General features: G+C 43.0%; 1 protein-coding gene across 3 annotated transcripts in view; it reads right to left on the reverse strand.

Annotated features, from left to right (window-relative positions):
• The window catches only part of RUNDC3B (RUN domain containing 3B), a 45,723-nt gene extending 21,692 nt beyond the window's left edge, over window positions 1-24,031 (reverse strand). Inside the window, exons 1-8 of one of the 3 annotated variants that reach the window (XM_056857406.1) lie at window positions 23,907-24,031; window positions 17,362-17,477; window positions 15,778-15,911; window positions 14,085-14,170; window positions 12,965-13,054; window positions 11,167-11,247; window positions 9,256-9,424; window positions 8,723-8,880 (exon numbers count right to left, since the gene is read on the reverse strand). In XM_056857406.1, coding sequence (XP_056713384.1) covers window positions 8,723-8,880; window positions 9,256-9,424; window positions 11,167-11,247; window positions 12,965-13,054; window positions 14,085-14,170; window positions 15,778-15,911; window positions 17,362-17,477; window positions 23,907-24,010 — 938 coding nt within the window. In that variant the 5' untranslated portion in view covers window positions 24,011-24,031. The remainder of the gene's footprint in view (window positions 1-8,722; window positions 8,881-9,255; window positions 9,425-11,166; window positions 11,248-12,964; window positions 13,055-14,084; window positions 14,171-15,777; window positions 15,912-17,361; window positions 17,478-23,906) is intronic. The other 2 variants (XM_056857407.1, XM_056857408.1) reach the window with 2 other exon arrangements.
• Window positions 24,032-25,156: the final 1,125 nt, after the last annotated feature.

The following is a 25,156-nucleotide window of genomic DNA, read 5'->3' on the forward strand; positions in this document are numbered from 1 at the left end:
GTTTATATCTTCTAGCAAATAGTCAGTTACAGATAGAAGAGAATATAGGAAAAAGAAGGATAAGGAAAATGTAGGGAAGTGTTTCCCCCTCTCCAACAGAAGGTAGTTTCTCATTTTCTCTCACTTATGGCAAATCAGAGGCATAAGAGATATCTTTACATCTTTAATTTTATTTAACAGCAGCCTTGGAGGGTCCTAATTAAGATCATGCCATGGACCAAAGATGATGGTCCTCCAATGAGTCCTCCCTCAAATGCCAAAACATCACTGACAAGGGCCATCCCCCTATCTTTTACTTACAGAAACCAAGGCTTGAAAGCTGGCAAAACATTTGTGGTTGCCTAGCAACTACCACAATGGCCATTTATTTCTTAAAGGTACTGCTTCTATTATTTTGAGAAGCTAACCCCCCATTTTTTTAGGACTTCGGGTTTTTCTGCAAACCTGGGGATTTTTGCAGAAAAACTGGGGATTTTTGCAGAAAAAAACTATCTTGTCTATTTATGGTTGCCATCTCTAGATGGAAGTATCAACAAATTTAGCCCTGCTGAGATTAGACACACTGATACTCTACATTATTTGTTAGTGCAGATCACATCTGGGTAATATTTAAAATGTCTGTGCTGCTCCTCTGTTCAGAGTCAGTTATCTTCTGTTATGTGGCATCTGAATTACTCCATAATTATTTCTTCAGATATTACAAGGACCAAATTTTGATTCATATTTCAAGTATACTACAGTAGTCTTATATGGGTACATGATAAAAATAATCGCATAACATAATATTTATTGTTTAAGGCCAAAGGCCATTACAGTCAGGACACACAAAGGGACATAGACAACTATGGCAAAAACAAGAATAATGTCAAAAACTCTTAACACATTTAAAAATACATAAACACCTTCACTATACATAATTAAAATAGTTCAGCCTTTAGACTCAGCTCCGGCCCATATTTTCTTGGCTGCCAAGGTAAATTGTGCCACTTTGTACGAAATATATTGATCCAAATTGCAAAGAAGGAAAATTAGTTTCTCCACCAAAGAAGAGCAATTTATGTCCTTTAAAATCTCAGCATGAAATTTATCGTCCCTCCTCGCCGGCCTCTCTCGGAGCTCACCATGCGGGATCTGGTGGTCGAGGTTCGAGTCCTCCTCTTCGGCGTCTTTGTGTGAGTATCGGGGGGGGCAAGTTTCTCCGGGGGCAATGCCCATTTCCCCCATATGAATTCTCCAAACTCTGCATGGGGGCTTATGGTTGAGTTTTAGAATCGGGATGGGGGAAATGTGCATTTAGAGAGCGGAAAATCCAAGGCAAAAAACCTCCCGTGCGTTTTCACCCTCCTCTCGTGGGCAGAGACCAGGTGTCCCCTGGCGCCCTGTTTCCAACATAGTGCACAATGCTGGGGTGTTATGCTTGTGGCCCAGGGCCCAGGAAGAGTTGCTGTTGCAAGGGGTGGGGGGCTTTTGGGACCCCTGGCGCGGCAGCTTGGGGGATCAACTTCCCTGTAAGGAAACAGGCACGTAGCGCCGTGGTGAACTTCCCTGAAAAAACCCAGAAGCGTTCCTAGACGTCGTGCCTCTGGGGAGTCTTTCTCCTTCACCTTCCAAAGCATTAGGGCTGCTTGTGGTGGCTAGGTCCGGAAAGGCGCTCTGCACATACTTGGGAAGCCCCCAGGTTAATGATACCTTCTCCTGTTTTTCCAGCCAGCAGCGAAAACACGGGCTTGTACTGAGGCTGCCTGAGGAGAGTTTTCCGGACTGAAACATGAATTGGGATCTCTTTGGACCAATCGTTTTTATCTCAACGCTAGATGAGGCAATTTTGCCCACTTGGAAAGGGGAGGAATACTACAGTCTCTAGGATTTAAATGCGGCGGCAACACGGAGCGAGCAGGAGAATGCGGCGTTGTGAGGGGGCAGGTACCTGGCTCTCAAAAGAAATCTCAATCGTTGTACTGTTGATATTTGGCTCTTTTGACTAATGAGTTTGCCAACCACTGCACTAGGGCGTAACAAAGAATATTGTTAAAACCAGTTAAAACCAGCTACACAAGTGGTATCTGATGCTTTGCCTTAAAAATGAACTGACAGAAATATTTCTTTGCTTTATCCAGAATCTGAATGGTGCAAAATGCGTGTTCTGAATTGTTCAGTGGAATTGCCAGCTATTGTCCACTTAAGTCTGCAAAGTCTGTTCCCAAAAATCATTACCTTGGTCTTGGCAAAATTAATGTTTAAAGCTTTGCTCTTACAGAAATTACCCAGTTCATGCAGCATCCTTCTTATGCCGATACGGATTAAGGACACCGGCACCACACCGATCGCATGTAAGAGGATTGATACCTTACCTTCTCTCCACTCAAGGATGGTGGGACTTGGAACAATAGCATTTAAATACACATTGAAAAGCAGAGGAGCCAAAACACATCCCTGTTTAACTCCTGAGTATTAGGAATCTCCTCAGTTAGGGACCCCAAGGGGCCCACTTCGATTCTAGCTAAAATAACAGAATGAAATTCCTGTAACAGGAACAATAATCATTTGTCCATGTTTGTGCCTGCCAATTTTGCCCACAGCCAATTCCAATCATTGGAGTCAAAGGCAGCAGTTAGATCTTCAAACATTGTAAACATGGACTTGGTAGGACCCTTAATACTCAGTTGCACCAACTGATGAAGAGTCAACTAGTGGTCTATCATACCAAATCCTTTCCTAACCCTGCTCATTCTGGATGGATAACATGATTGGAAATCTTCCAGTTCTCCAATCTGCGCAGAGAAATTTTGCTGTACAATTTGGAGGTTATGTCTAACAAACTATTTGGACAATAGTTCCGGGGAACTGATTTGAAGCCCTTTTTAAATACAGGCACAATAATGCCCTGTTTAGAAATTGAAGGAAAAATGTCAGTAGAATTAATCTGGGTGAACAGTTTGGCAAAAACAGGCAACCACCTGTCAGAAAAACTGCCTATACATCTCTGGGGGGATCAAGTCTTCATCTGGGGACTTATCAAAAGAAAGAGAAGCAGTAAGTCCTTTATCTCAGACTCTGAGATGAGAGGCCATTGAAGTAAAGACAGGATGCTTAAAAAATGGAGCCTGTGCCAGAGACTCTGGGTCCTGGCTGTAAGTGTGTATGCCAGTCTCTTGAAAAATCTGTGCATCCCATCCAGAAAAAAATCTGCCTGGGCCAAGTGACACAGGTTCCCAGAACAGAGACTTTCTTACCTTGAACAGCTAAACCTAATTCCTGCCACTGCAGGTTTACAGCTGCAGTTTCTTCATTTTAAGAATTTTTTTTATAAACTGATCTTAACCTCATGAGGTAGTTTGGAGCTATTCCAGATTTTTCCTAGTGAAACCGATGAGTATAATATACTCTGTCCTAGCAGCTCTACATTTTCAGTCAAACCACCCTTGACATGAAGATGATATTATTTCAAATAGTTCATTGTTAATAAACAGGGATTTAAGCAATTGAATTATGGTCCCAAAGGCAGTAATGGCATCAGAGCCATTTCTCAATAGTCCTTGATGAAGAGACCCAAAAGTTCCTTCCTTCAAAGCTTGAGAAAGCATAGTTTGTAAAAGTGGGGACCATTTAATCCTCCTTGTACTAAGTTGAGATCCTACTAATGGAACATATGCTGAGATAAGAAAAATACCATCCTCAAAATCAAGCATTAAGCTTAGGGGGAATCTCTTGGGCTAAAATAATGGGAGCATTTGCTAAGTCCTGTGGGATAGTATCCAACTCATGTTCCTCAAGAAAGCAACTAGAGGTCTCTTCGTCTTAAAATTAATAGAAGGACATAATTTCATTCCAGAGAAAGAAACATCACTATTGACCAGAGTAATTTTCATGGGACTAGAAGGGGCGGGCAGAAAATTTACCAGAGTAGGCTTAGACAAAATCACCTTAGCCACAACCTCCCTAGAACAACTAGGGGGAGGAAGAGGGAGTGATATACAGCTGCCCCTATATTACCCAGAAGTCTAAGCCTCAGCTGCTCCAGCCTATCCTTTATAACCTGTTCATCAGTGGCAAGCAAGGCTAACAAGGGCTTTATTAGAACCTCCTCCAAGTCATGACTAACAAGACCATGTTTGGGGCTAGGCTCTAAGGGAGCTAAAGGGTCATCCCAGCAAATTAAATCATGATCTGGAGCACTATCTGAATCATCCCTTGTCATGGAATTAGAAGTATGTGAAGGTTTAAATCTAAACAGTGGAGATAACAAAAACTCATTTAAAAATACTTAGATTTAAAAAATGTTTTTGACAACAAGTAATGACAGAATGGTTGAACTGTCAAATGTCAGTAATATTTTATGATCCTTGGAGTTATTAAGAAGCAAAACTGTTCTTAGGTCCCAGATTGAATTCTGCTACCAAAAAGTGTTCTCAAGTGGTTCTTGGCCCAAGATTTGGAATTCCAATAAGGGATATGCCCATTGAATCAACAGAGAATCAAGATATCCTATGAGGCTGCAATACTAGCTGATAAGAATCTTCATCCTGCTTGTAGTCTAAGTATTACAATCCATTTGGCTCCATTGTTCAACTGCAGAACCATCCTGAGTAAGCAGAACAGGTCACAGTATCTCAGCTGGCCATAATGCAGAGAGATTAGTTACAAGTTCCACTGCTAAACGGATAAGATGATCAAGCTTAGATAATACCACAGATAGCTGACTACTGTTTCTGCAGCCAGAATAGAAAGCTCCTACATTGGGTCCCCTTGAGCAACCAACACTCTTTACAGACTCTCTGGAAGCTGCTTCTGTGCTATAAACCAAGGGCACAACATCAATCATTGTAGGCATAGTTTATAGGAACTTTTAAAAATCTCAAATTTTGCTCTGAAAGAGACAGTAAATTATCTGGCTCACATAGGCACTTCCAACTACCCACTGCTTCTCAGCTTTATGCTGACTTCTGTGCTATTCTTCTGCAATTACGTTCTCCTCCTTGGTCCTCCTGGAGTCCATCAGGAGCAGAGCGCTGCCAGCCTAGCTGTTCCTCTTTCTCCCTATTCTCTTTGCCTGCTTAAAAAGCTGTGGCTGCAATGCAGCAGCAACCCTTCATTTCCACCATTCAAACTGCAGATTTCAAACTGCAGAGTACAGTATAAATTCCCTTACCATAAGCTGTCAGGGTCTAGTCAATTATCTTCAGACTGGAGATAACAAGACCTTCATAGTGTTCAATTAAAATTCCACTGAAGCTCGGGAGATAAAAACAAATAATTTGTTTACAATGTTCTCCTCATAAGGGAACCCTCCAGACTGTCTCTTGCTTCCCGGGGAGGAAAACGTATAACTCAAATCAGACTAAAAAACAAATTAAAAGGAGCAAGGTCTCAGGATGTCTGAACCAATCACCATCTTGACTGGAAGTCCCACATTAAAAATCAAATTGATAGTATCTACTCAAAGTGTGCAGATTTGCACATACGTTACAGTAGTTTTTTACATCAGTAGTTTATTCCCCAAAAAGAGCTTACTCTCATCAGTTTGTGCTACTTTGGTTCCCCACACTACTGTTTTCCCATGATATGCTATCCAATGTATTTGATTAGTAAAGCCTGCCTAGCACTTGAGCAGCCCACTGCTACCTCTCTTGAAAATAGGTCCAGAAGTAGAGTTTAGGTTTGAGTTTAGGTACCTGAAGACGACAGGAACGCCCTCGAGGGGGTGTCAAGAATCCTTAAAGCGGTTTCCTTCTTGGCTGACTCCTCATTAGACGCCATGGGGTCTGAGAGCATCAGTGATCCTTGTTGCTCCTTATTGGCCACGTCAGCCGTGGTTCCCAGCCCTGAGAGAACAGTCCACCCAGGAATCTTGGCGACTACCGGACAAGGAAGATCTTCTGCATCAAGGTCCGATTCTTCACCCCAACCCAGGCTGGTACAAGCTGACCGCCTGGGCATTGAAAGGGACAGGTTCCTATGCTTAGGCTACTCTCCAGAAATTACGGACACCATCTTAGCGTCTCGGAGACCTTCAACAATCAGAATTTATAATTCTTCCTGGAAAGCCTTTGCCAGATGGGGGCGATGTAAACGTGTCAATCCATTACGACCATGCGTGTCAGACGTTCTAGCCTTTCTACAGGATGGGCGTAAGCAAGGACTGAAGGTTTCCACACTACGCTGGCAGTTGGCTGCCATTGCCACCATAGTTCCCAAGGTCTCAGGTTTTCCAATTGCCAAACATCCTCATGTCCAGGCCTTTTTGAGGGGTGTGGAATTAGTTTCTCCACCAGTCGTCCATAGGTTTCCGACATGGAGTTTACATACGGTCTTAACAGCCTTAATCAAACCTCCATTCGAACCCCTTCGCCAAGTGGAGCTTATTTGGCTCCGCATGAAGACATTATTCCTAACGGCTGTGACATCAGCTCGATGGGTTTCAGAACTTAGCACCTTGTCAGTTAGGCCAGGTCTCTGTACCTTCCATGCGGATAAGGTGGTGCTCAGGCCAGACCCCTCCTTCTGCCCAAAAGTAAATTCTAGATTTTATAGGGAACAGGAAATAGTTTTGCCGTCCTTTTGTCCACACCCCAAAACCTTAAAGGAAAAGGAGTGGCATTCCTTAGATTTGAGATGCGCCTTGCGAATTTACATTAGGTGCACAGGCCCTTGTAGGACATCAGACGCTCTCCTTACCAATCTTTCCCCGCCCAACAAAGGAAAACCCATGTCTCGGGCGGCTATTAGCAGAACCATCACCAAGTGCATTTCTCAGGCATACACACACAGTAACCTAGCGGTTCCACCTAGAATCATGGCTTATTCAGTCAGGAGCGCGGCTACCTCTACGGCCTTTGACCGTAGGGCCCCCTTGGAAGAAATTTGCAAGGCCACAACGTGGTCTTCCATTTCAACTTTTGTTAGGCACTATAAATTGAATCTGTACGCTTCGGCGGATGCCGCCTTCGGCAGGCGCATCCTTCAGAGCGTACTACAGGACGTCTAAGCCCGCCCTATAGGGGACAGCTCTGGTATGTCCCAATCATAGATGCCCTTCTCTCTCAGAGCGAGAACGAGCCTTGATTACTTACCGTGAAGGCTCCTTCTTCTCTGAGATACGAAGGGCATCTCCCCTCCCTGACGTCCTGGATTAGCTGGTTCCTGAAAAGGGTTATTGTAACGTTAGACAGTACTTCTTAGTTCTGTTACTTCCTTCTCTGCCTTCGTTTTTTGGTCTTGTCATGACTAATATCTGTAAATACTGTTACTCCTTGTTATTCCTTGTTGTTCATAACTTGTTTTTTCCAAGTACTGCCCTCCTGGGGGACTTACATTTGAGCCCATTAGCTTCTCGGAAAGTTTTGGAGAAGAAACGGGGCGTTTCCCAGGAGACAGGATGTGAGAGCGAAGGTTTTTAAGGTCCTGCCTCCCGAAGCAAGCGAAGCCGAAACACCCAATTATAGATGCCCTTCGTATCTCAGAGCAGAAGGAGCCTTCACGGTAAGTAATCAAGGCTCGTTCCATCCCAGAATCTCAGGTCTTGAGACATTCAGCATTTTCTTATTTCAATGGAAAATGAGAAAGAACAGATATGAGCCTGGAACACATATACCAAATATCTGTCCAAATATCTGTCCACAACAACAACGCATTATGAATAGAGAATTGAATGGGTAATTCAACTAGAGACTTTACTTAGCTTGGTCATCCATGGTAACAGTACCTACATGACTCAAAGACCTGAGCAAGGAAGCAATCTAAAATATTATCATCTATTTGTTCTGGAAAAGTTACATAGGAGCAGGTACTTTCCTTATGCTGCATTTGGTTTTATTCTGTAATTTTTTTAATGTTATGCACCACTAGTTTCACTGCTAAAAAATTCGTTTCATGCTATTAGTGTTTATGATAAAAAATGTGAGGGCAATCATCCCAATAAAGCAAGAGAGATTTGCTCATGATGGACACATAAGATGCTGCAGCACTTGGGATAGACAATCTCATCCTATACTGGGCCAATAAACAAATTACCACATATATCATCCCTTTTCCATTTCCTATTGTACAGCATATTTGGAAGAGCCACAAATACCACCTCCCAGAGCACTTTAGTTCCTTGGACTGGGATAAGAGCATGTAAAAGGTTCCTGCATTTAGGAGCTTTCCAGCAGGGCTTCTAATACCTATATTACTAAATGCCCTTCCCTCCAAACACTTCTTTATACTTCTCCTCTGGATATTCATTGCCCTTCAGATAAAGATAAAATTGCAGTTGTATGCATTATGAATACACTTAGAACATATATTTAAAATGTGCTGATGTACACATATTATACATTTAGCAGAATTTATTCAGAGAAATGCCTGTGCAGCACAGGTCATCCTATACAAGAACAATGATTTACGAAGAGTCTATTTAAGGGCTGCTGTTCTTTAAGAATCAATTCATTCCATCCAATAATATTTATTTCCTTATTGAAACAAGTGATACTAATATATACTATTTGTTGATTGATATCATCAAATTGTTTGGTTAATTGTATGTCAGTTTAAAGACCTGAAAGATAAAATATGTTCCAAACAATTTTATCATTACTGCAAGAATTTTCAGCCCAAACAAGATTTTACATTTAGCACCTAAACGAGATCAAGATTTCTTCAACATTCAAACTGTACTTGATACAAGAAAAAAACTCCACAACATTATTTCTCAAGTAAAACTTTTGCTCTGCATATAACTTACAGCTGATCCTGCAGTTCCACTATGATGTACTCAAGCTGTTCTTTTTCCATTTTATGGGCCACATCAGTAGCTTCTATTTTCTGATGTAATAGCTTGTTCTGTGTGATGGATTCAGCCAGCTTGGCCTCTCTAAGGCGTACTAGCTCTTCCAGATAACCCTGGAAATACATACATATTCCTTTATGGTACTACAAAACTGGCAAGTCAAGCAAAGGTGTTAATTAATAGATTTTGTTTTGCAAAAAGCGTTTTGATGGGCTAGCTCACATTTGGTACTTATTGATGTATAGTACACTGGTTCTTCGACTAGCTTTAATGTTATGGGGACACGCACATTTTTCTTTAATGTGACCTCAACAGCTTAGATCTGTTGTTTTAAACCTGTTAGCCACCTTAGTGGCCTTGATGAGGGCAGAAAGTTGGGATATAAATTTTGTAAATAAATAAAATAATAAAATCTCTAAAATCAAATTTACTAAGTTTTCTTTTGCAATTAGCATGGTCAAATACCATGCATTTTCAGTCACTTTTACCTTCTGCTCCAGTGTAAGATGATATTTCTGTTCAACCCTTTTGCATTTATTGTACCAGCTGTTTTCATCCATGAAAAACGGAGGACCAATATTTTCTGGAGAGCTGCTTTCGCTGCCGGTACTGCCCAGTGTTCTTAGCTCTTCTTCATCACTACTGATGCTGTCAGAACTGAGAGAGAAATTTTTAAAGCTAAAAACAACTTGCTACAAAATTTAGCTGAAAAATCTCCCCACTGTTTTAGAAACCAAATGCAGCTGTTCTTTGAGAAGTAATTATCTCTTCATTTCATATGCACACTCACCACCATGCTACAGGCAGCCTGGTGAAGAGGTACCAACTATGTTCTCTACTTTGTAAAACAAAGACACTGTATTGAATATAGCTTAACTTTCCATCAAAGCACAGGAGAGGGCATGTAACTAAAGGAGAAAACAGAGCAAGACTGACCTTATCATTAGGAACGACAAGGCATATCAAGATACCACATTTTTATCCTGCCGTTCCTTCAAAGAGCTCAGGGCAGCATACTTGTTTCCTTTCCTTCGTTTTGCCCTTACAACCACGCTTTGACATAGGCGAGAGACAGCAGCTGTCAATGAGCTAAGCTGCTGATAGGGGATGTGAACATGGGTCTCTCACGTCTTAGTCCACCACACTGGTTATTCATAAATTTGCCAAGATGCCTTATATCAAGTCAGTAGAGTACAGTCAACATTGACTAACAGTGATCCATGGTCTCGAGCAGAAGTCTCTCCGATCCTAAAAGCCTTACACTGGAGATGCTTGTAATTTGAGCACATACAGCATGGATTATTCTAAGCCACTGCTTAGCCAGCAAATCTTTGGAATACCATTAAAGGCAACACACTGCGTATTGACTTATACTATGTTTGGAGCCTTTATACAGTCAGAAGTACTTTATTAGCAATGATATTTAAAACAAAAAGCTTTTTGAATGTTCAGGAAAGAAAACTTTAAACATGGTTAACCTTCAGCAGGTTGTGCTGAAGTATTTTGAATCCAAGTGCTAAAAAGGTTCTATTACACATAGACATTTGAGAAGCACTTTACAGGTGGGTTTTTTTCTGGAGTAGTGTAGCATTTTTCAGCATCATTACTTAATATTAGATATTTACATGGTTTAAACTGGTCTGCAATCCTGGTTTGTAAGCAAGAAATAGACTAGAATTTGTCATCTCATCCAATTCAGACATTGCAACAAGTTACAGGAACATGGTTGCAAACTGAGAATACAAACTGCGAATCTACAAGTAAAGCATAAGGAGAAGCAGCAGCACTGCAGTGTATGTACTCAAACCTAAGAGGCTCATTCTTAGATAAAACAAACCACAGCCTTATCTAAGTGTACTCTGAGCATACATTCCAAGTTTTTGATCTCTTTAAATGGCTGTCAAGTATTTCTATATCCTCACTGTCAAGGTCTGCCCTACCACCACAAAGATTACTAGAAAAATTTACATCACTCTACCTATAAAAAGAGTTACCTTGAAGCAGATCTCCTAAACTCCTTTTGGGTTTCACCAGAGCATGACAGCTTTTAAACAGGCTACCTTTTTGATAGAAAGTCACTGCAGTTAGCCTCCATCGCCATTCAAAAGAAGCTAGTCTTTCTCACAGGTTCACCTTGTCTCAAAACAGGTAAACATGCATAATGTCAGGCTATAAGGAGGAAAGTTTCAGGGCAGTCTAGAGTTCCCAACCAAATTCCTTTACAGCTCATGGTTGCATGAAACTCACTGACAAAGTAAAAGGAGCATATTCAACTGATCACCGTGGAAGCATCAGAGCACAGTGGAAACGGACTTCAAAATGACAGGCAAGGGGAAAGCTAACCAGCTATATACACTGATGTGTGAACCCAAGATGAAGTTTCCAGAGTAAAAATATACCTTTGGGTGAATTTCAGGTATGGTGTATAGTCTATCACAGGCGGATAATTACCATCCAGGCCTTCTCCCTTAAGACAAAAGCTGACAATGCAAGAAATCAGTAATAGTTTTCAGTAGTTGAAGGAACAGATTAGAATCTAGAATGCTGAAATTCAATTACCAACTATTTTACTTCCAAGCAATGCTTATACACACAAATTGTATAGCTATACCGTATTTTTCGCTCCATAAGATGCACCTGACCATAAGACGCACCTACTTTTTAGAGGAGGAAAACAAGAAAAAAATATATTCTGAATCAAATGGTGTACTGCCCCTGCATCTCTGCCCTGGGAAGCAGCTTGGGACCCTGGGGTCTGAAAGGGGTTGGCCGGACTCCCTGCCCCCCAAGAGGGCACCGGTGGAGACCCGCCCTGGGGACTTGTGCGGCAGCTGGTGCCTGAATGCCCCGTCTGCACAAGGGGGGGAGACGTTACGCCTGGGGAAGCACCCTGAATCCCTGAGCACGCGGACGGCGCTCTGTGCCCCACTGCCGCTGCGCGGCTGGGAGGGGCCTCTGGCCCCCCAGCTGCCTAGTGGCTTCCTAGCCAGCTCCCAGGGTGCATGGGCTCCACGCCGGGCTCCAGCGGCAGTGGCAGGTAGGGGCCTCCCGCCCCCCAGCTGGCTGCCGGCTTTAAAGCCGGCTCCCGGGGCGCGTGGGCTCCACACCCAGCTCCCGCTGCGCTGGGCGGCTGCTGGGAGGGGCCTGCCGCCCCCCAGCTGGCTGGTGGTGTCCCAGCTGGCTCCCGGGGCACGTGGGCTCCGCGACAGGCTCCCGCTGCGCGGCTGCTGGGAGGGGCCTCCCGCCCCCCAGCTGGCTGACGGCTTCCTAGCTGGCTCCAGGGCGCGCCGGCTTTGCGCTGGGCTGCCGCGGCCAGGGGTCAGCCGTGGCTCCCAGGGCCTCTTGGCAGCTTTGCCCTTCTCCCCGGGGGCCGGATTTACACACATTCGCTCCATAAGACGCACAGACATTTCCCCTCACTTTTGAGGAGGAAAAAAGTGTGTCTTATGGAATGAAAAATATGGTAATTTTCAATATAATATTAGTACAATGGACAAGAGAAGACAATGCCATAACTTCAGCAGAGATCACAAATGACCCAACTATACTGTGAGTAACAGAAGCTTCATTCAAGACTGCTGAGATACTACTTGAACTAGGCTGCAAGTAGTTTTAACTTCCCAAAGAGGAATTAAGAGTTCTTGAAGAACATTTCCACTTTCACACTTATTCTTTGTTCTAAAAAGATTTATCTATAAAATAAACCAGCTTTAGGGTAAAAGAGATTGGATTTTAAGAATATCAAAATATTTGAAAACAAATCCTTTGAAGGGGGGCTCCAGCCCACCTTTCCTTCACTGCCTGTCCTAAGGGGTCACCTAGTCAACCTCAGAGAGGAAGAAAGGGGGGAAGGGGGGTTGGGAGCACATGTTACCCTTTCCTTTCAATAGTTTTTCTCATGAAAGTCTAGGGTGGATCACCAGTGGAATCTATCCACTCATCTTAAAGGTGGGCTGCAACTTGTGCATGCTTTCCGGCCTCTCGCAAGGAGTGCAGTCATCAAGAGCTACTTGTCTTGTTGGGTGGCTACCAGTCAAAACTGGGAAGCTCCTTGCCCCCTTCAACATCCTTTAATGTAACAGTTATGGCCTTTATGAATTATAACCAGCAATCAAACAGATTTTTTTCTCTGTTCCCTGATGAATCCTTTACAAAGAAAAAATTAGGACTTAAATCCAAGTTAATAAAAAGGGATACCTGAAATCAATAGCATTGAGGCCCAGCAGCATACCAGCAAGCATGTTTGCTTCTTCTCCCATTACAATTGCTCCATCTTCATAAAATCTTCTGAAAAATATATTTATTTCCAATTCAAACAATTGGAGTCAGTTATCTGTCACTCCTATTATGCAAGTTACTAAAACTAAGCAAAGGTGCTGCCTCTGGAGTCTGCCTTAGATCAGGGTGGCACTGAAAAAAGCTACCTCTAGTTGCTGCTTATGGAACTTGAAGAGGTGTTCTCCCCACTCATACAACTGTTGCCTGCTTCCAGGGCAGACTACAAAATCCTGCCTCTGGCTCTTACTGGGTTGGCACGGTAGGGGGATGCCCTCATGTGTTGATGCCTTTGTAGCTGGGGTGATGTGAGATGAGGGAGGCCAAGTCCTGAGGAAGGTAACTGTGGAGGTAGAATGATCTGACCCATCCCTGGAAGCCAGTGCAGCTGATCAAGTATTCATCTTTTGTTCTTACAAGTGGCAGGCCTCTGTTAAAATCCCAGAAGCACCACTTGAAGTTTCCAGTAAGTCTTCAAAGGCAGCCCCACATAATGCATATTACAAAAGTTTAACCTGGGTGTTAGCAACATTGATCAGGTCTGATACTGCCAACCTTAAATTTACAGTTAACACAGAAGTAGTCCAAACTGAACATCTAGTTTTGCTGATATATTTGTGAAGTCTTCTGCAAATTAATTTGAATTACTCAGGTATATTTGTTAAAGACAAGAGCTCAGGTTCCAGTTTTGTATGATTAGTGCTATGTACAACATTCAACAAGTATACATAGTCTGTGCTTGGGAATGCTTTCCTTAGTATGCCATGTTTTAACAGTAATAAACTTTCATTGAGATATTCAGCATACAAAGCAACACTATTTAAACATGTCAACTAATCGAGTGCACAGTGTTACTCCAGTGAAAATTATCTTAGCTTGCATTTGCAAGACTCTTTGCCATCATATGAAATGCATAAAATTCACTTTACCAAAAGAAAAAGGAATTCACTTGATGACTCAAGCTCAATATTTGAATAAGTAGCAAGCAAATTATACTGAAGAGTTTTGAAGTCCACTTTAACATTTTATTAAACATAAACACCTGGTTGTTTTGAAGTCTCTCAAAGCTGTGGAAATATATTCAGACAAATGTTTTTCCATTAGTGCTACTCTAATCCAAGCTCTCCCCTGGAAAAAAAAAGAGAGAGATAGCATCAATTATGTCTTTTAAGACCAAACCATTTTTTGTAGTATTAAAGAATGTAAAATATCCAAGTTGATAAGTGGTGACATACAATGAATGCAGAAAGGGGCATGTGGGCCAAGGTGGACAGCAGCTGAGCACTTAATCCCGATCAGCACTTTTCTCCTCACTCCTATATACAGTCATTCCATTCACTCACATACAAACATTACATCCTGCATTTCATGTAGTCACATACCAAGATATTCCTCTCCCCTATCACACACTGCAATATATTTTACCTCACTGCACACATATGTATACATCACATAGGTATACCTTATTACACAAACACAGTCCTCACATCTTAGTCATACACATTCATCACTATGGTGCAGCAAAGCCCACAAATCCTCTTATTTTGATGGATACTACTCATTACCTGTCTGGCACATGTATCGGCAAGGAGACACAAACTGAGAAGCTGCCTGAGAACTATGTTAACTTCTCTTCAGTCCACTTGTTCTTCATCATCACATTTCTAATATAGTAGTATAATATGTGAGGCAGTAGTCAGGATACCAAGACAGAAGCCCACTTGGATTCCTGAAATTTGTGGTCAACCCTTAAGCCTGGCCTGAACTAAACCTCCATCTCAGAGCTCATATCACTCATCTGCCATCAGAGTTTAAAGTTTCCTTGCCTACTCATTCTTGTGCTAGCACTTTTACACTAGTGGTAGTTGCTAAGAAGGTCATCCATTAATCCTGAGAAGTCACAGGTGATGTTCAACTGTGGACAAGTCCTATTTTGGCAGCTTCTCCTCTGCACAACAGTCGTTCCTTCCACAGTATTCTCCGAACCTTGTGGAAGCCTTTAGTGATCTGACTTAACCCAAAAGTATTTAATATGATTGTTTAACAGTTCCTGACAAATCTGGAAATAGAGTACATAAACACACAGTGCCCAATTCTCACAATATTCTAGCCACTTAACAGAGTTTAAAAATAGTTTCTGCTACATTTCAAGGTTCAAGCACTGATATTTTGCAACATTTCTGGTAACAGTTTTTCAATTATTTCTTCCAATTTCCACATGCAAGTTTTCAAGTGATGTCAAATTCCTTTTAGTCAAATTCCTTTTAGACAAAGAGTACTTTATAACTGAACATGTTAAATACATCAGCACTACCAGAAGCTAGCTCAACAGACGTTTTCAAGTTATATTTCTCATTCTCTAAGAACTGAGGCAAACCATCTGCCAATACAGCATTTTAGTAACAATATCAAATCTACTTAGTTAAAATAGCAACATGATATATGAGTTCATTTCTATAGTTCACCACTGCAAGTGGAATAAAAAATTAAACAGACAGTTACATTCCAAAACACAATCCACATAACACAAACCTCACCAGTGTGTGAGGTTTCAAGTTCAACAGAACTGTTAGATTATAAAGCCTATTGACAGTATTTCTCTAGGACAGCAATTATAGATAGCTGTTGCATGCATTGATCAACACTGTCATAGCGATTTTATTTCAACAGCAAGTGAGGCATAATCGGCACACACTGTGGACTCTGAAGTTTGAAAATGAATAGCGCTTTCTGACCTTCGCTCTTGACGAACTGACATTTTCCATATTTTCAATGCTGCAGATGCAGTTGTGTGAAACTTTACGGCAAGCCACCTTAATATAATCCCAAAAGCTACGAGGGCTTTCATAGCCAAACCAGGAGATCTGACCTAAAACCAGTTGTCAGGGAGAAAGAGAGAAAAATCATTAAAATTGATACATATTTTATATGATCGAAGAACCCATGCCTATTGTTGGGAGGTGGTTACTGTGATAGAAAGCTTTTAAGACAGGTGGCATACTTTAATGCAAATTACAATTTGAACATCAAGGTAGAGCACAGTCTAAAACTTGCTGCTGCACTCTGAGAGACATCATTCTGTAATGGCATACAAATGTAGGATGGAAATTCACAATGCTGCCCCCTGCAGGTGTTTCTCAGGACAGCACAGATGCTAATGCCAAGTGGGGTAGCTGCTCCATAAAGCAACTACACCACAGGCAAGCTCAAGCTCAATGCTTCTTAGAGACAAGAAGCGGTTTGTGCTCTAGCAAGAAGAAGAGAACACGATCCCATGACAGAGCACTCAATGTCAGCCAGCTATTCCCATTTCTTGGCACTGAGAGCTTCTCCCTCTTCTCCTGTTGAGCTACTCGGCATCATTCTGTTGCTTCTGCCTGGGAACAATCTGCTGATGACAACCACACTTTGTTGCACTCTGCTAGGCCCACCTGGATGACATGAAGGAGCTCATGAAAGAATTAAGTCAGCCAAAGTGCTGAGGGTTAGCTGCCTACTGCACAGGCATCCAAAGAGACCAATGTGGACAAGCCACAGAAATACACCCTACATCCCAACAAAATAAAACATAGAGGGAGAAGTCAGCACAAAGGGCAATCAAATAAAAGTAAAGGGGAAATCTGAACCTGATATACAAGGAAAAGTGGGCTGGCAGGTGATCAAAAACTAAGCTGGACCCCAACAATGTAGATGATAGAGAAATCTATTCAGAAGCAGATATTCATGCAGGCTCTGCCTTCTCAGCAGCAGCAGGATTTACTCCTATCAATGTAGAAGAAGTTCTTTGGCCATACCGGCTTTCCTAAGTTTAGCCACCATGGCTTCTAGCAGTGAGCAGTCAAGTATTACCAACCCAATAAAATGTCCATTTGTTCCATTATTTTCTTCAGGGGTCTCAAATTGGACCCCTTTGTCCAATTTACTTGAAACTTGGGGGGGGGGGCTTTAGTAGAGAGGGAGGACAAAGGTCACTGAAAGTTTAGTGCCATTTGGTGAAAAAACAGCTGCTCCAGAAAGTCGGCCACTTTCCCACATAAATTTAATGAAAACAGTAATCGTGACCTTTCTGAAATTACAACACAGAACTAAATCAATAATTTTTCAAGGGCACACCCCAATGGTTTCCTTAAGGGAAGCCTGTGATCCATAGTTCAAGGACAGTCCTATGAATTTCAGGTCGAGCTCTCCAGGCTCTTCATAGATCTTTATGAAAAATCCATTACAATTAAAACATGTTAACCCTCATTTACATTGGAACTGCTGATATACCATTAGGAAAAGACACTGTTGAAAAACATATAAAAGTACAGCTTATGTACCTTTGAGGCGATGACTAAGAATTTGTTCCAGAATAGCTGCAAAATTGTTAAATTCTGGGGAAGAATCATCAATAGTTTCAAAACATGAACGATCAATCAGTGTCTTGACAGAAAACCTAGGACAGAAAAACCATATGATGTTTACATCTGCTCATTCAGTACCACATAATATTTTAAGGAAAGGCATGCCTTGGCATTAAATTAAATTTCTCCACTGAATTTAGAGCCCACTCCAAACAATTCATTCAAATAAATTAAAATTCAATATTATTTGAATATAGAAAAGTTTTGCAATTACCACTTACATACTGTCAGAGTATAGTTATGCAAGAAAATAAAATGTTTACAATATTTTAAGAACATAATAAGAGCTCTGTTGGATCAGATCAATAGTCTTCTTTCTAATCCGAGTCCTGTTTCCACAATGGCTAACTATATGCACCAAAAAGTTATCAGAAGTGCTTCAAAAGCTGAAACATCTTCCTATTGCTGCATCCCAACAACTGGTGTTCAGAGGGCTTTTCTTCCTGCCATCAAATCACAGCTGACCTATGGTGATCCTATAAGGGTTTCAAGGCAAAAGATGTTCAGAGGTGGTTTACCATTGCCTGCCTACGTGTCACAACTCTGCTATTCCTTGGAGGTCTCCCATCCAAATACTAGCTAGGACCAACCTTGCTTAGCTTCTGAGATCTGATGAAATCAATACTGCCCCAAAACATGGAGACACTTGTTCTGGATGACTCTGGTCAGGCCTGATTCAGATACAGCTGTGCCTTAGGTATCTAGTTAGCTTTCCTATATCAGATCATCAATCTCCAGGCAAGAGATACACCTCAACAATGCTTTAGGCTTGTTTGGAGCAGAGCACACAAGTAAAAATATTACTAGAGAATCTCTGCCTTCATTTTATCTTTTTAAAATCAACTTTTTATTAAAACATAATTATTTACACTTTTAACACTGACTAGCTTAAATATTATAATCCCATCCACTGATTTATATAGATAATTAAAGGAGAATTATTACTTTAGCTCATTAATCATCTCTCACCCAAAGTAAGCAAGTCACAAGCAAGTTACTCCTTCTGAGAGGGAGCTGATAGTCAATACAGACTCCCATATTTATAGGTTTGGAAAATCCTATTTCAACGGTAGTTAGTCATTCCCTTCATAGGGCTCACATTCTTGGCTAACTAATTATCTTATTACTTAAAACACCACACAAAGTTACCTATACTTAGCTGTCTTCTAAAAGACATACAACTATTGTGTTAACATTTGTTTACTGCTTTAATCATAACCAACATATTTAAAAGATAGTGATTATAATTTTCTCATACATATGTTTATCTGTTGGACCCCAGCTAGTACACCCCATAACTGAACTTATCTCTTCACTTCTGTGTGTACTTGACATTTTTGTGATTCTCAAAAGCTCCTGAGATCGGGACCTGGAAACATATTATATTGATTGATATTGAATTGACTAGAAACCATAGTAGTCTATCAATACTTTGTTCGTTACCTGTCTTCAAGGCAGTTCTGTTCTGGTTTTTGTATGTTAAGTGCCATCAAGTCATTTCCGACTTATGCCAATCCTATGCATTGATGACCTCCAAAACTGTCCTATCATTAACAGCCTTGCTCAGGTCTTGCAAACTGAGGGCCATGACTCCTACTTTCCTCTACTTCCTTTTGTGCAACTAATTCACAGGAGGACCCACAACCTTACTCCAAGTTTTTTCAGGAGCTTTTGACAAGCCACTTTACCAAAACTTTTTGAAAGTCCAAGAATATAATGTCTACCGGTCCACCCTTATCCACATGCTTAACACTCACAAAGAATGTCCAAAAGACTAGTGAAGCAGAACTTCCTTTTGTAGGAGCCACAGATTCTCCTTCTACCTGTTTTCCCAAAGCCAATGTTAGGCCAGTTGTTATGCTTTCCTGGATCCTCCCTCTTCTTTTTTAAATCAGTGTTATATAATATTTGCTACTTTCAATCCACTGATAAGGAAGAAATAACAACATGATTAACATGTTGCATTATTTTAGTCAGTAGTCCATCTCACTTTTTTTTTTTTAAATGTCAACAGCTACCTCACAAGCTCTTTTCAAATATTCTAGGAGTTTACTTCCTATACATAAATAATATAATTTTATCAGACCAGATGTTCAAATCCAGAGGATACAATCCTTGGCCTATGACAGCTATTATGCCTAATGAACTGCTACATTAACCCAATATGGGGTAAAGGACCAGTCTTTTTCTCTCTCGCTCACAGACAGCATATACAGCAGCCACAGCACTATACTGTTTTCCTCTAACCAGGCAATATAATGGACATTTGCAACTACTAGATATGTACGCATTTCTGGCAGAAGAGAGCTCTCATGTGCAACAGCAGGGGTGTTGATTTGCTTCGTTGCTTGGGAGGGTATTTTTACTTACCACAAATCATCAAACATGGGCTTAATTAAAGTGTTCTATAAGAAGATCTCATTAATCATTGTCAGCTAACAGAATTTGGGATCTAGGTCTATGATGCAAATTTTTGAAACTTAGTTTTGAGAGCAACTGTGTGTCTCATCTTCTTACACCGTTTAGATGTTAAGTTCAAAAGTATGTGGCATTTTTACACAAACTAGTTACCATGATACCAACTAGTTACCATGATACAAAGTGGCAAAGACAAGACAGATACAGAGAACTGAACATGGAGAATAATAGTAGCTGAATTCTGTGAGGCATATGATTGCTCTGTGGAGTTCCTATTACCTACAGCATGGCTCTTCAAGTCACCCAGAACGTTCTTTTACCTACCCTCATTCTGATACACACACAAAACCCCTTTAAAGTCATTTGGCATAAAAGATATGTCTGGGTCTCTTGATGAGAAATAATGCATGATCGTAAAGCATTGCATGCCTTGTTCCTAAAATAAAGAACTGAATTAAAGACAAACCTAAAGCATTACCTGTCCTGTTTCTGAAGTGCAGAGCTGAATTAAAGGCAGTTTTAAATAAAACTGATACAATTTAATTTAACAATGGTACCATTTGTATTTTGCATTTTAGGGCCAAAACAGACCGTACATAGAAGACCCATGATCCAATCTCTGGACATTTTCATTTTTTACTTAGAAGCAGTTGCTGGGGGCTGCCAGTTGGCTCTGAACAGTGGCTGGCTCAATCAAAATTAAATGCCCCAACATCCTATTAGCTTTGCTAGGGGAACATTACAAGAACTACTATAACCAGGAGCTGCAAAGAACTAGTCATAATGATACTACTTGTCTAATATTTGTATAATTCAGTGTCAAAACCCCATTTAAGTGCAACGTATATTCAAATGGTTAAGGCAACATTGGCAGCTCATTCCTGAGCTTTGCGGCAACGGGGAAGGCTAAAAAAAGCCTTTTTAAATTTAAAAAAGGGCCATTTTCCCCATAGAGAACAGCAAGGCTGGACCAGGAAAAACCTGGTGCAGCAACACTGTTTTGGAGGGGGGCGTTCCCAGGCTGCAAGGGTTAGCATGCAGCCTACCAGAAACCCTGCCCCCCAAGAATGTCTCCCAGGATGCTGGCGCAAGCACTTGCATTGGCAGGAGGCATCCATGGGCCACGCCAGTCCTGGAGCGCCACCGTAAGTGGCACTACACCAACGTAGGAGGCTGGTAGCCTCCTAAGCCCGTTCGGCCCCCAGCTCTAAGTCTAAAAGCAACACAAAGTATGTCAATCCTTGTTTCTCAATGCATATATGACAAACCTATTAGTTACACCATACAACAGTAGGGATAGTCTCCATATATTTTGCACAACCCAGAGGTAAACCTGCAATGGGTGCTAAGTGAGCTTAGGAAGGCCATTAGGAGCATTGCTTTCTTCATATTCCCGTCTCTACTAACCCTAACCGCCACACTCTTCCAAAATTTCCCCAACCTGTCCTCATTAAGAAATTTCAGTGAGACATGCCTCATATGAAGCCTAAGACTAAGCCACAATCAGTCCAGGGACACTTCACATTAAAAGATGCCTGCATGGGTGGCACTGTCACATATTACTTTTTGTTGCAGCTTGCTTTTAAACTTTTGATGTGCTTCTCAGTTAAACAATCTGCAATCACGTTCCTGTCTATGTAGAGTGATTCAAAATGGTTTTGTTTTTTGAAAGATGGGGCATAAACTAGTAGAAGTAAGCTTTATAATTTCACCACAGAATTGTATTATGTACTAGAGTCGGCTTTACTAAACTAACCAACCTGGAAACTATACCTATTGCCCTAATAGCACAGCCTCCCCTGTGCCAACTAAATGAGCATTAATAACGGTTACTCAGTGCTGAGACTAAGGCACTCAATGCAAGTTATGACATTAGCTAATGGGTGATAAACAGAATAACAGACCCTCAGATTTGATGGGCTTGGAAAGGAGAGAGAATGCCATTCTTGGCTCTAATTTACTCATCCACCTACATTCATTATCTGTCATTGAGACCACTGCCAGAGACCACCAGCCATGGCCAGGCCTGTTTTTTCACAACTTGGCCCTTCTTCTGAATTAAGAACAGGCATAGGCTAAGGCCAAAATAAGGAATGCATTGGATCAGCACAGCAGCATGGAAAATCCTGTGCCATTTTCCAGGCAGAAATTCCCCCTTCTCAAAGCAGCTATTAACCACAGCAGGAGAAAAAGACAGGGTCTCCCAAATAAAACTGGGGGATGCTGGGTGGCTAGAACCCATTATTTAGACAACAATGGGAACAAATGTCAAGTCAATGCATATAAGCATATTTCCATTAGTGTTCATAGAGGCTAAATGCAAAGGGCCAGGAAACATAAAGAAAAAGGGGACCAATTCACACATATGAGAATCCCTACAATAAATATAATCCTAACACGGGGAACTGTCTCGTGATCTTACTTTTCACATCTGGCAGCGTGCACACCATTCCCTGTTGCCCTGACTCTTAATAAGCAATAGCCATTCATTGATTAGAAAACAAGAGTATTCTAACATAGATGCTGAGGAAATAGCAATAAAGAAAGCCCATTGTCAGGATGCGGGATGGAGAAAAGGGAAAGATAGAGGATGTTTTTCCTATTCTGGACATGCACTGAAGATGGGTTGACAGAAACTAGTCGCCCCCTTCATGGTTTTGTCATCCTTTCGCCTTCACAGCCAAGGCCCTGGAATGGTGGACCTTTTCGCCCTCCTTCATTGCACGCTCTGGGGGCTGAAGTTCAATTGTGGCTATGGCTGCCAACTTGGAAGGCTTTAAGGGGGGAGTGGACATGTCCATGGAGGAGAGGGCTATCCCTGGCTACTAGTCCAAATGGATATTAGTCATGATGCATACCTATTCTCTCCAGGATCGGAGGAGCATGCCTATTGTATTAGGAGCTCAGTAACACAGGCAGGATAATGCTGCTGCAGCTGTCGTACTTGTGGGCTTCCTAGAGGCACCTGGTTGGCCAGTGTGTGACCAGACTGCTGGACTTGAAGGGCCCTGGTCTGATCCAGCAGGACTTTTCTTATGGGCCATTTATGCATGGGAGGTTTTGCCTTGGATTTGCCACTCTCTAGAAGCACATTTTTTTCCCATCCAGACTCTCAAAACTCTGCATGGGGGTTTATTTTTTAGTTTTGAGAATTCAGATGGTAAACATGTGCATCTAGAGAGTGGCAAATCCAAGGCAAAATCTCCCAAGCATAAATGGCCGGAGAGTTTGGTTGGGGAAAATGTGTATCTAGAGAGTGGCAAATCCAAGGCAAAATCTCCCATGCATAAATGGCCGGAGAGTTTGGATGGGGAAAATGTGCATCCAGAGAGTGGCAAATCCAAGGCAAAATCTCCCAAGCATAAATGGCCGGAGAGTTTGGATGGGGAAAATGTGCATCTAGAGAGCGGCAAATCCAAGGCAAAATCTCCCATGCATAAATGGCCAGAGAGTTTGGATGGGGAAAATGTGTATCTAGAGAGCGGCAAATCCAAGGCAAAATCTCCCAAGCATAAATGGCCAGAGAGTTTGGATGGGGAAAATGTGTATCTAGAGAGCGGCAAATCCAAGGCAAAATGTCCCAAGCATAAATGGCCAGAGAGTTTGGATGGGGAAAATGTGCATCTAGAGAGCGGCAAATCCAAGGCAAAATCTCCCATGCATAAATGGCCAGAGAGTTTGGATGGGGAAAATGTGCATCTAGAGAGTGGCAAATCCAAGGCAAAATCTCCCATGCATAAATGGCCAGAGAGTTTGGATGGGGAAAATGTGCATCTAGAGAGCGGCAAATCCAAGGCAAAATCTCCCATGCATAAATGGCCTCAGAACTCAAACATAAACCCCCATGCAGAGTTTTGAGAATCGGGATGGGGAAAATGTGCATCTAGAGAGCAGCAAATCCAAGGCAACACCTCCCATGCATAAATGGCCAGGGTCTAAGAGGGTGGAGAGTCCCTTTCCAGTGAGCGCCTAGGGGAGGCAGCAATGCCGAATTAAAAGAGACGCCTCCGCCGCCGCCGCTGTCCTGCCCGGGGTCCGCTCACCTGCAGACGGTGATGAGATTCCGCCTCTCGACGGCCGCGTTGCGCGCCTGGACGCTTCTCCTCCGGGAGGAGGCGTTGAGCCCCCCCAGGCCGAACGACGCCATCTGCCCACGGAGCGCAGGGCAGGTGCCGGAGGGGCTCCGGCGGCGTCTTTGTTCCAGCCCCTCGGCTGCCGTGGAGGGCGCTTCTCCCTGGTAATGGTCGCCCCGCCCCCCCCCCCTGCTTCGGCCGGCGGAAATGTCGCTGGCGGCCCGGCGGAGGTGTGTGTGTGTGGGTGGGTGTGGGGGTGTGTGTGTGTGGGGGGTCTTCGTCCCTCTCTTTCTCCAGCCGCTGAAACGGCGGCGGCACCTAGAAACCGCCTCGGCAGCAACCGCCGGGACTGCAGAGCGCCGGCCCCGCCAGCCAATCGCGAAGCAGGAAAGGGGCAGGGGGCGGGGCTTAAACGGGGAGGGGCCTTCTTGGGAGTGCGCGCTCGCTCGTGCTCTCTCTCTCCCCCCTAACGGAAATAACTGTCAGTGGGGAAAGAGGGGACTAAACGGGGGGGGGGCTTCGTCCCTCTCTCTCTCTCTCTCTCGCCGCTGAAACGGCGGCGGCACCTAGAAACCGCCTCGGCAGCAACCGCCGGGACTGCAGAGCGCCGGCCCCGCCAGCCAATCGCGAAGCAGGAAAGGGGCAGGGGGCGGGCTTATGCGGGGATGGGCCTTCTTGGGAGTTCGCTCGCGCGCTCTCTCTCTCCCCCCTAACGGAAATAACTGTCAGTGGGGAAAGAGGGGACTAAACGGGGGGGGGGCTTCGTCCCTCTCTCTCTCTCTCTCTCTCTCTCGCCGCTGAAACGGCGGCGGCACCTAGAAACCGCCTCGGCAGCAACCGCCGGGACTGCAGAGCGCCGGCCCCGCCAGCCAATCGCGAAGCAGGAAAGGGGCAGGGGGCGGGGCTTAAACGGGGATGGGCCTTCTTGGGAGTGCGCGCTCGCTCGTGCTCTCTCTCTCCCCCATAACGGAAATAACTGTCAGTGGGGAAAGAGGGGACTAAACAAAGGGGGGAGGCAAAGGGGAATAATAGGGGAATAATAGGGCTGAATGAGAGGAGGAGGAGGAAGAAGTTCATGAGGTGGAGCTCCGCTTCCCTTCGCAACCTCAGTGTGTAGCAATCGCTCCTCCTCCACCGCCACCCTCATAATCTCGCGCTTCTGAGTCATTAATCCTAAATACCTTCTTCCTCTCGCTTTCACAGGCGCACGCGCAATATAT

The sequence above is a fragment of the Euleptes europaea genome, chromosome 11 (assembly GCF_029931775.1).
Source record: "Euleptes europaea isolate rEulEur1 chromosome 11, rEulEur1.hap1, whole genome shotgun sequence".
Taxonomy (NCBI): Eukaryota; Metazoa; Chordata; class Lepidosauria; order Squamata; family Sphaerodactylidae; genus Euleptes; species Euleptes europaea.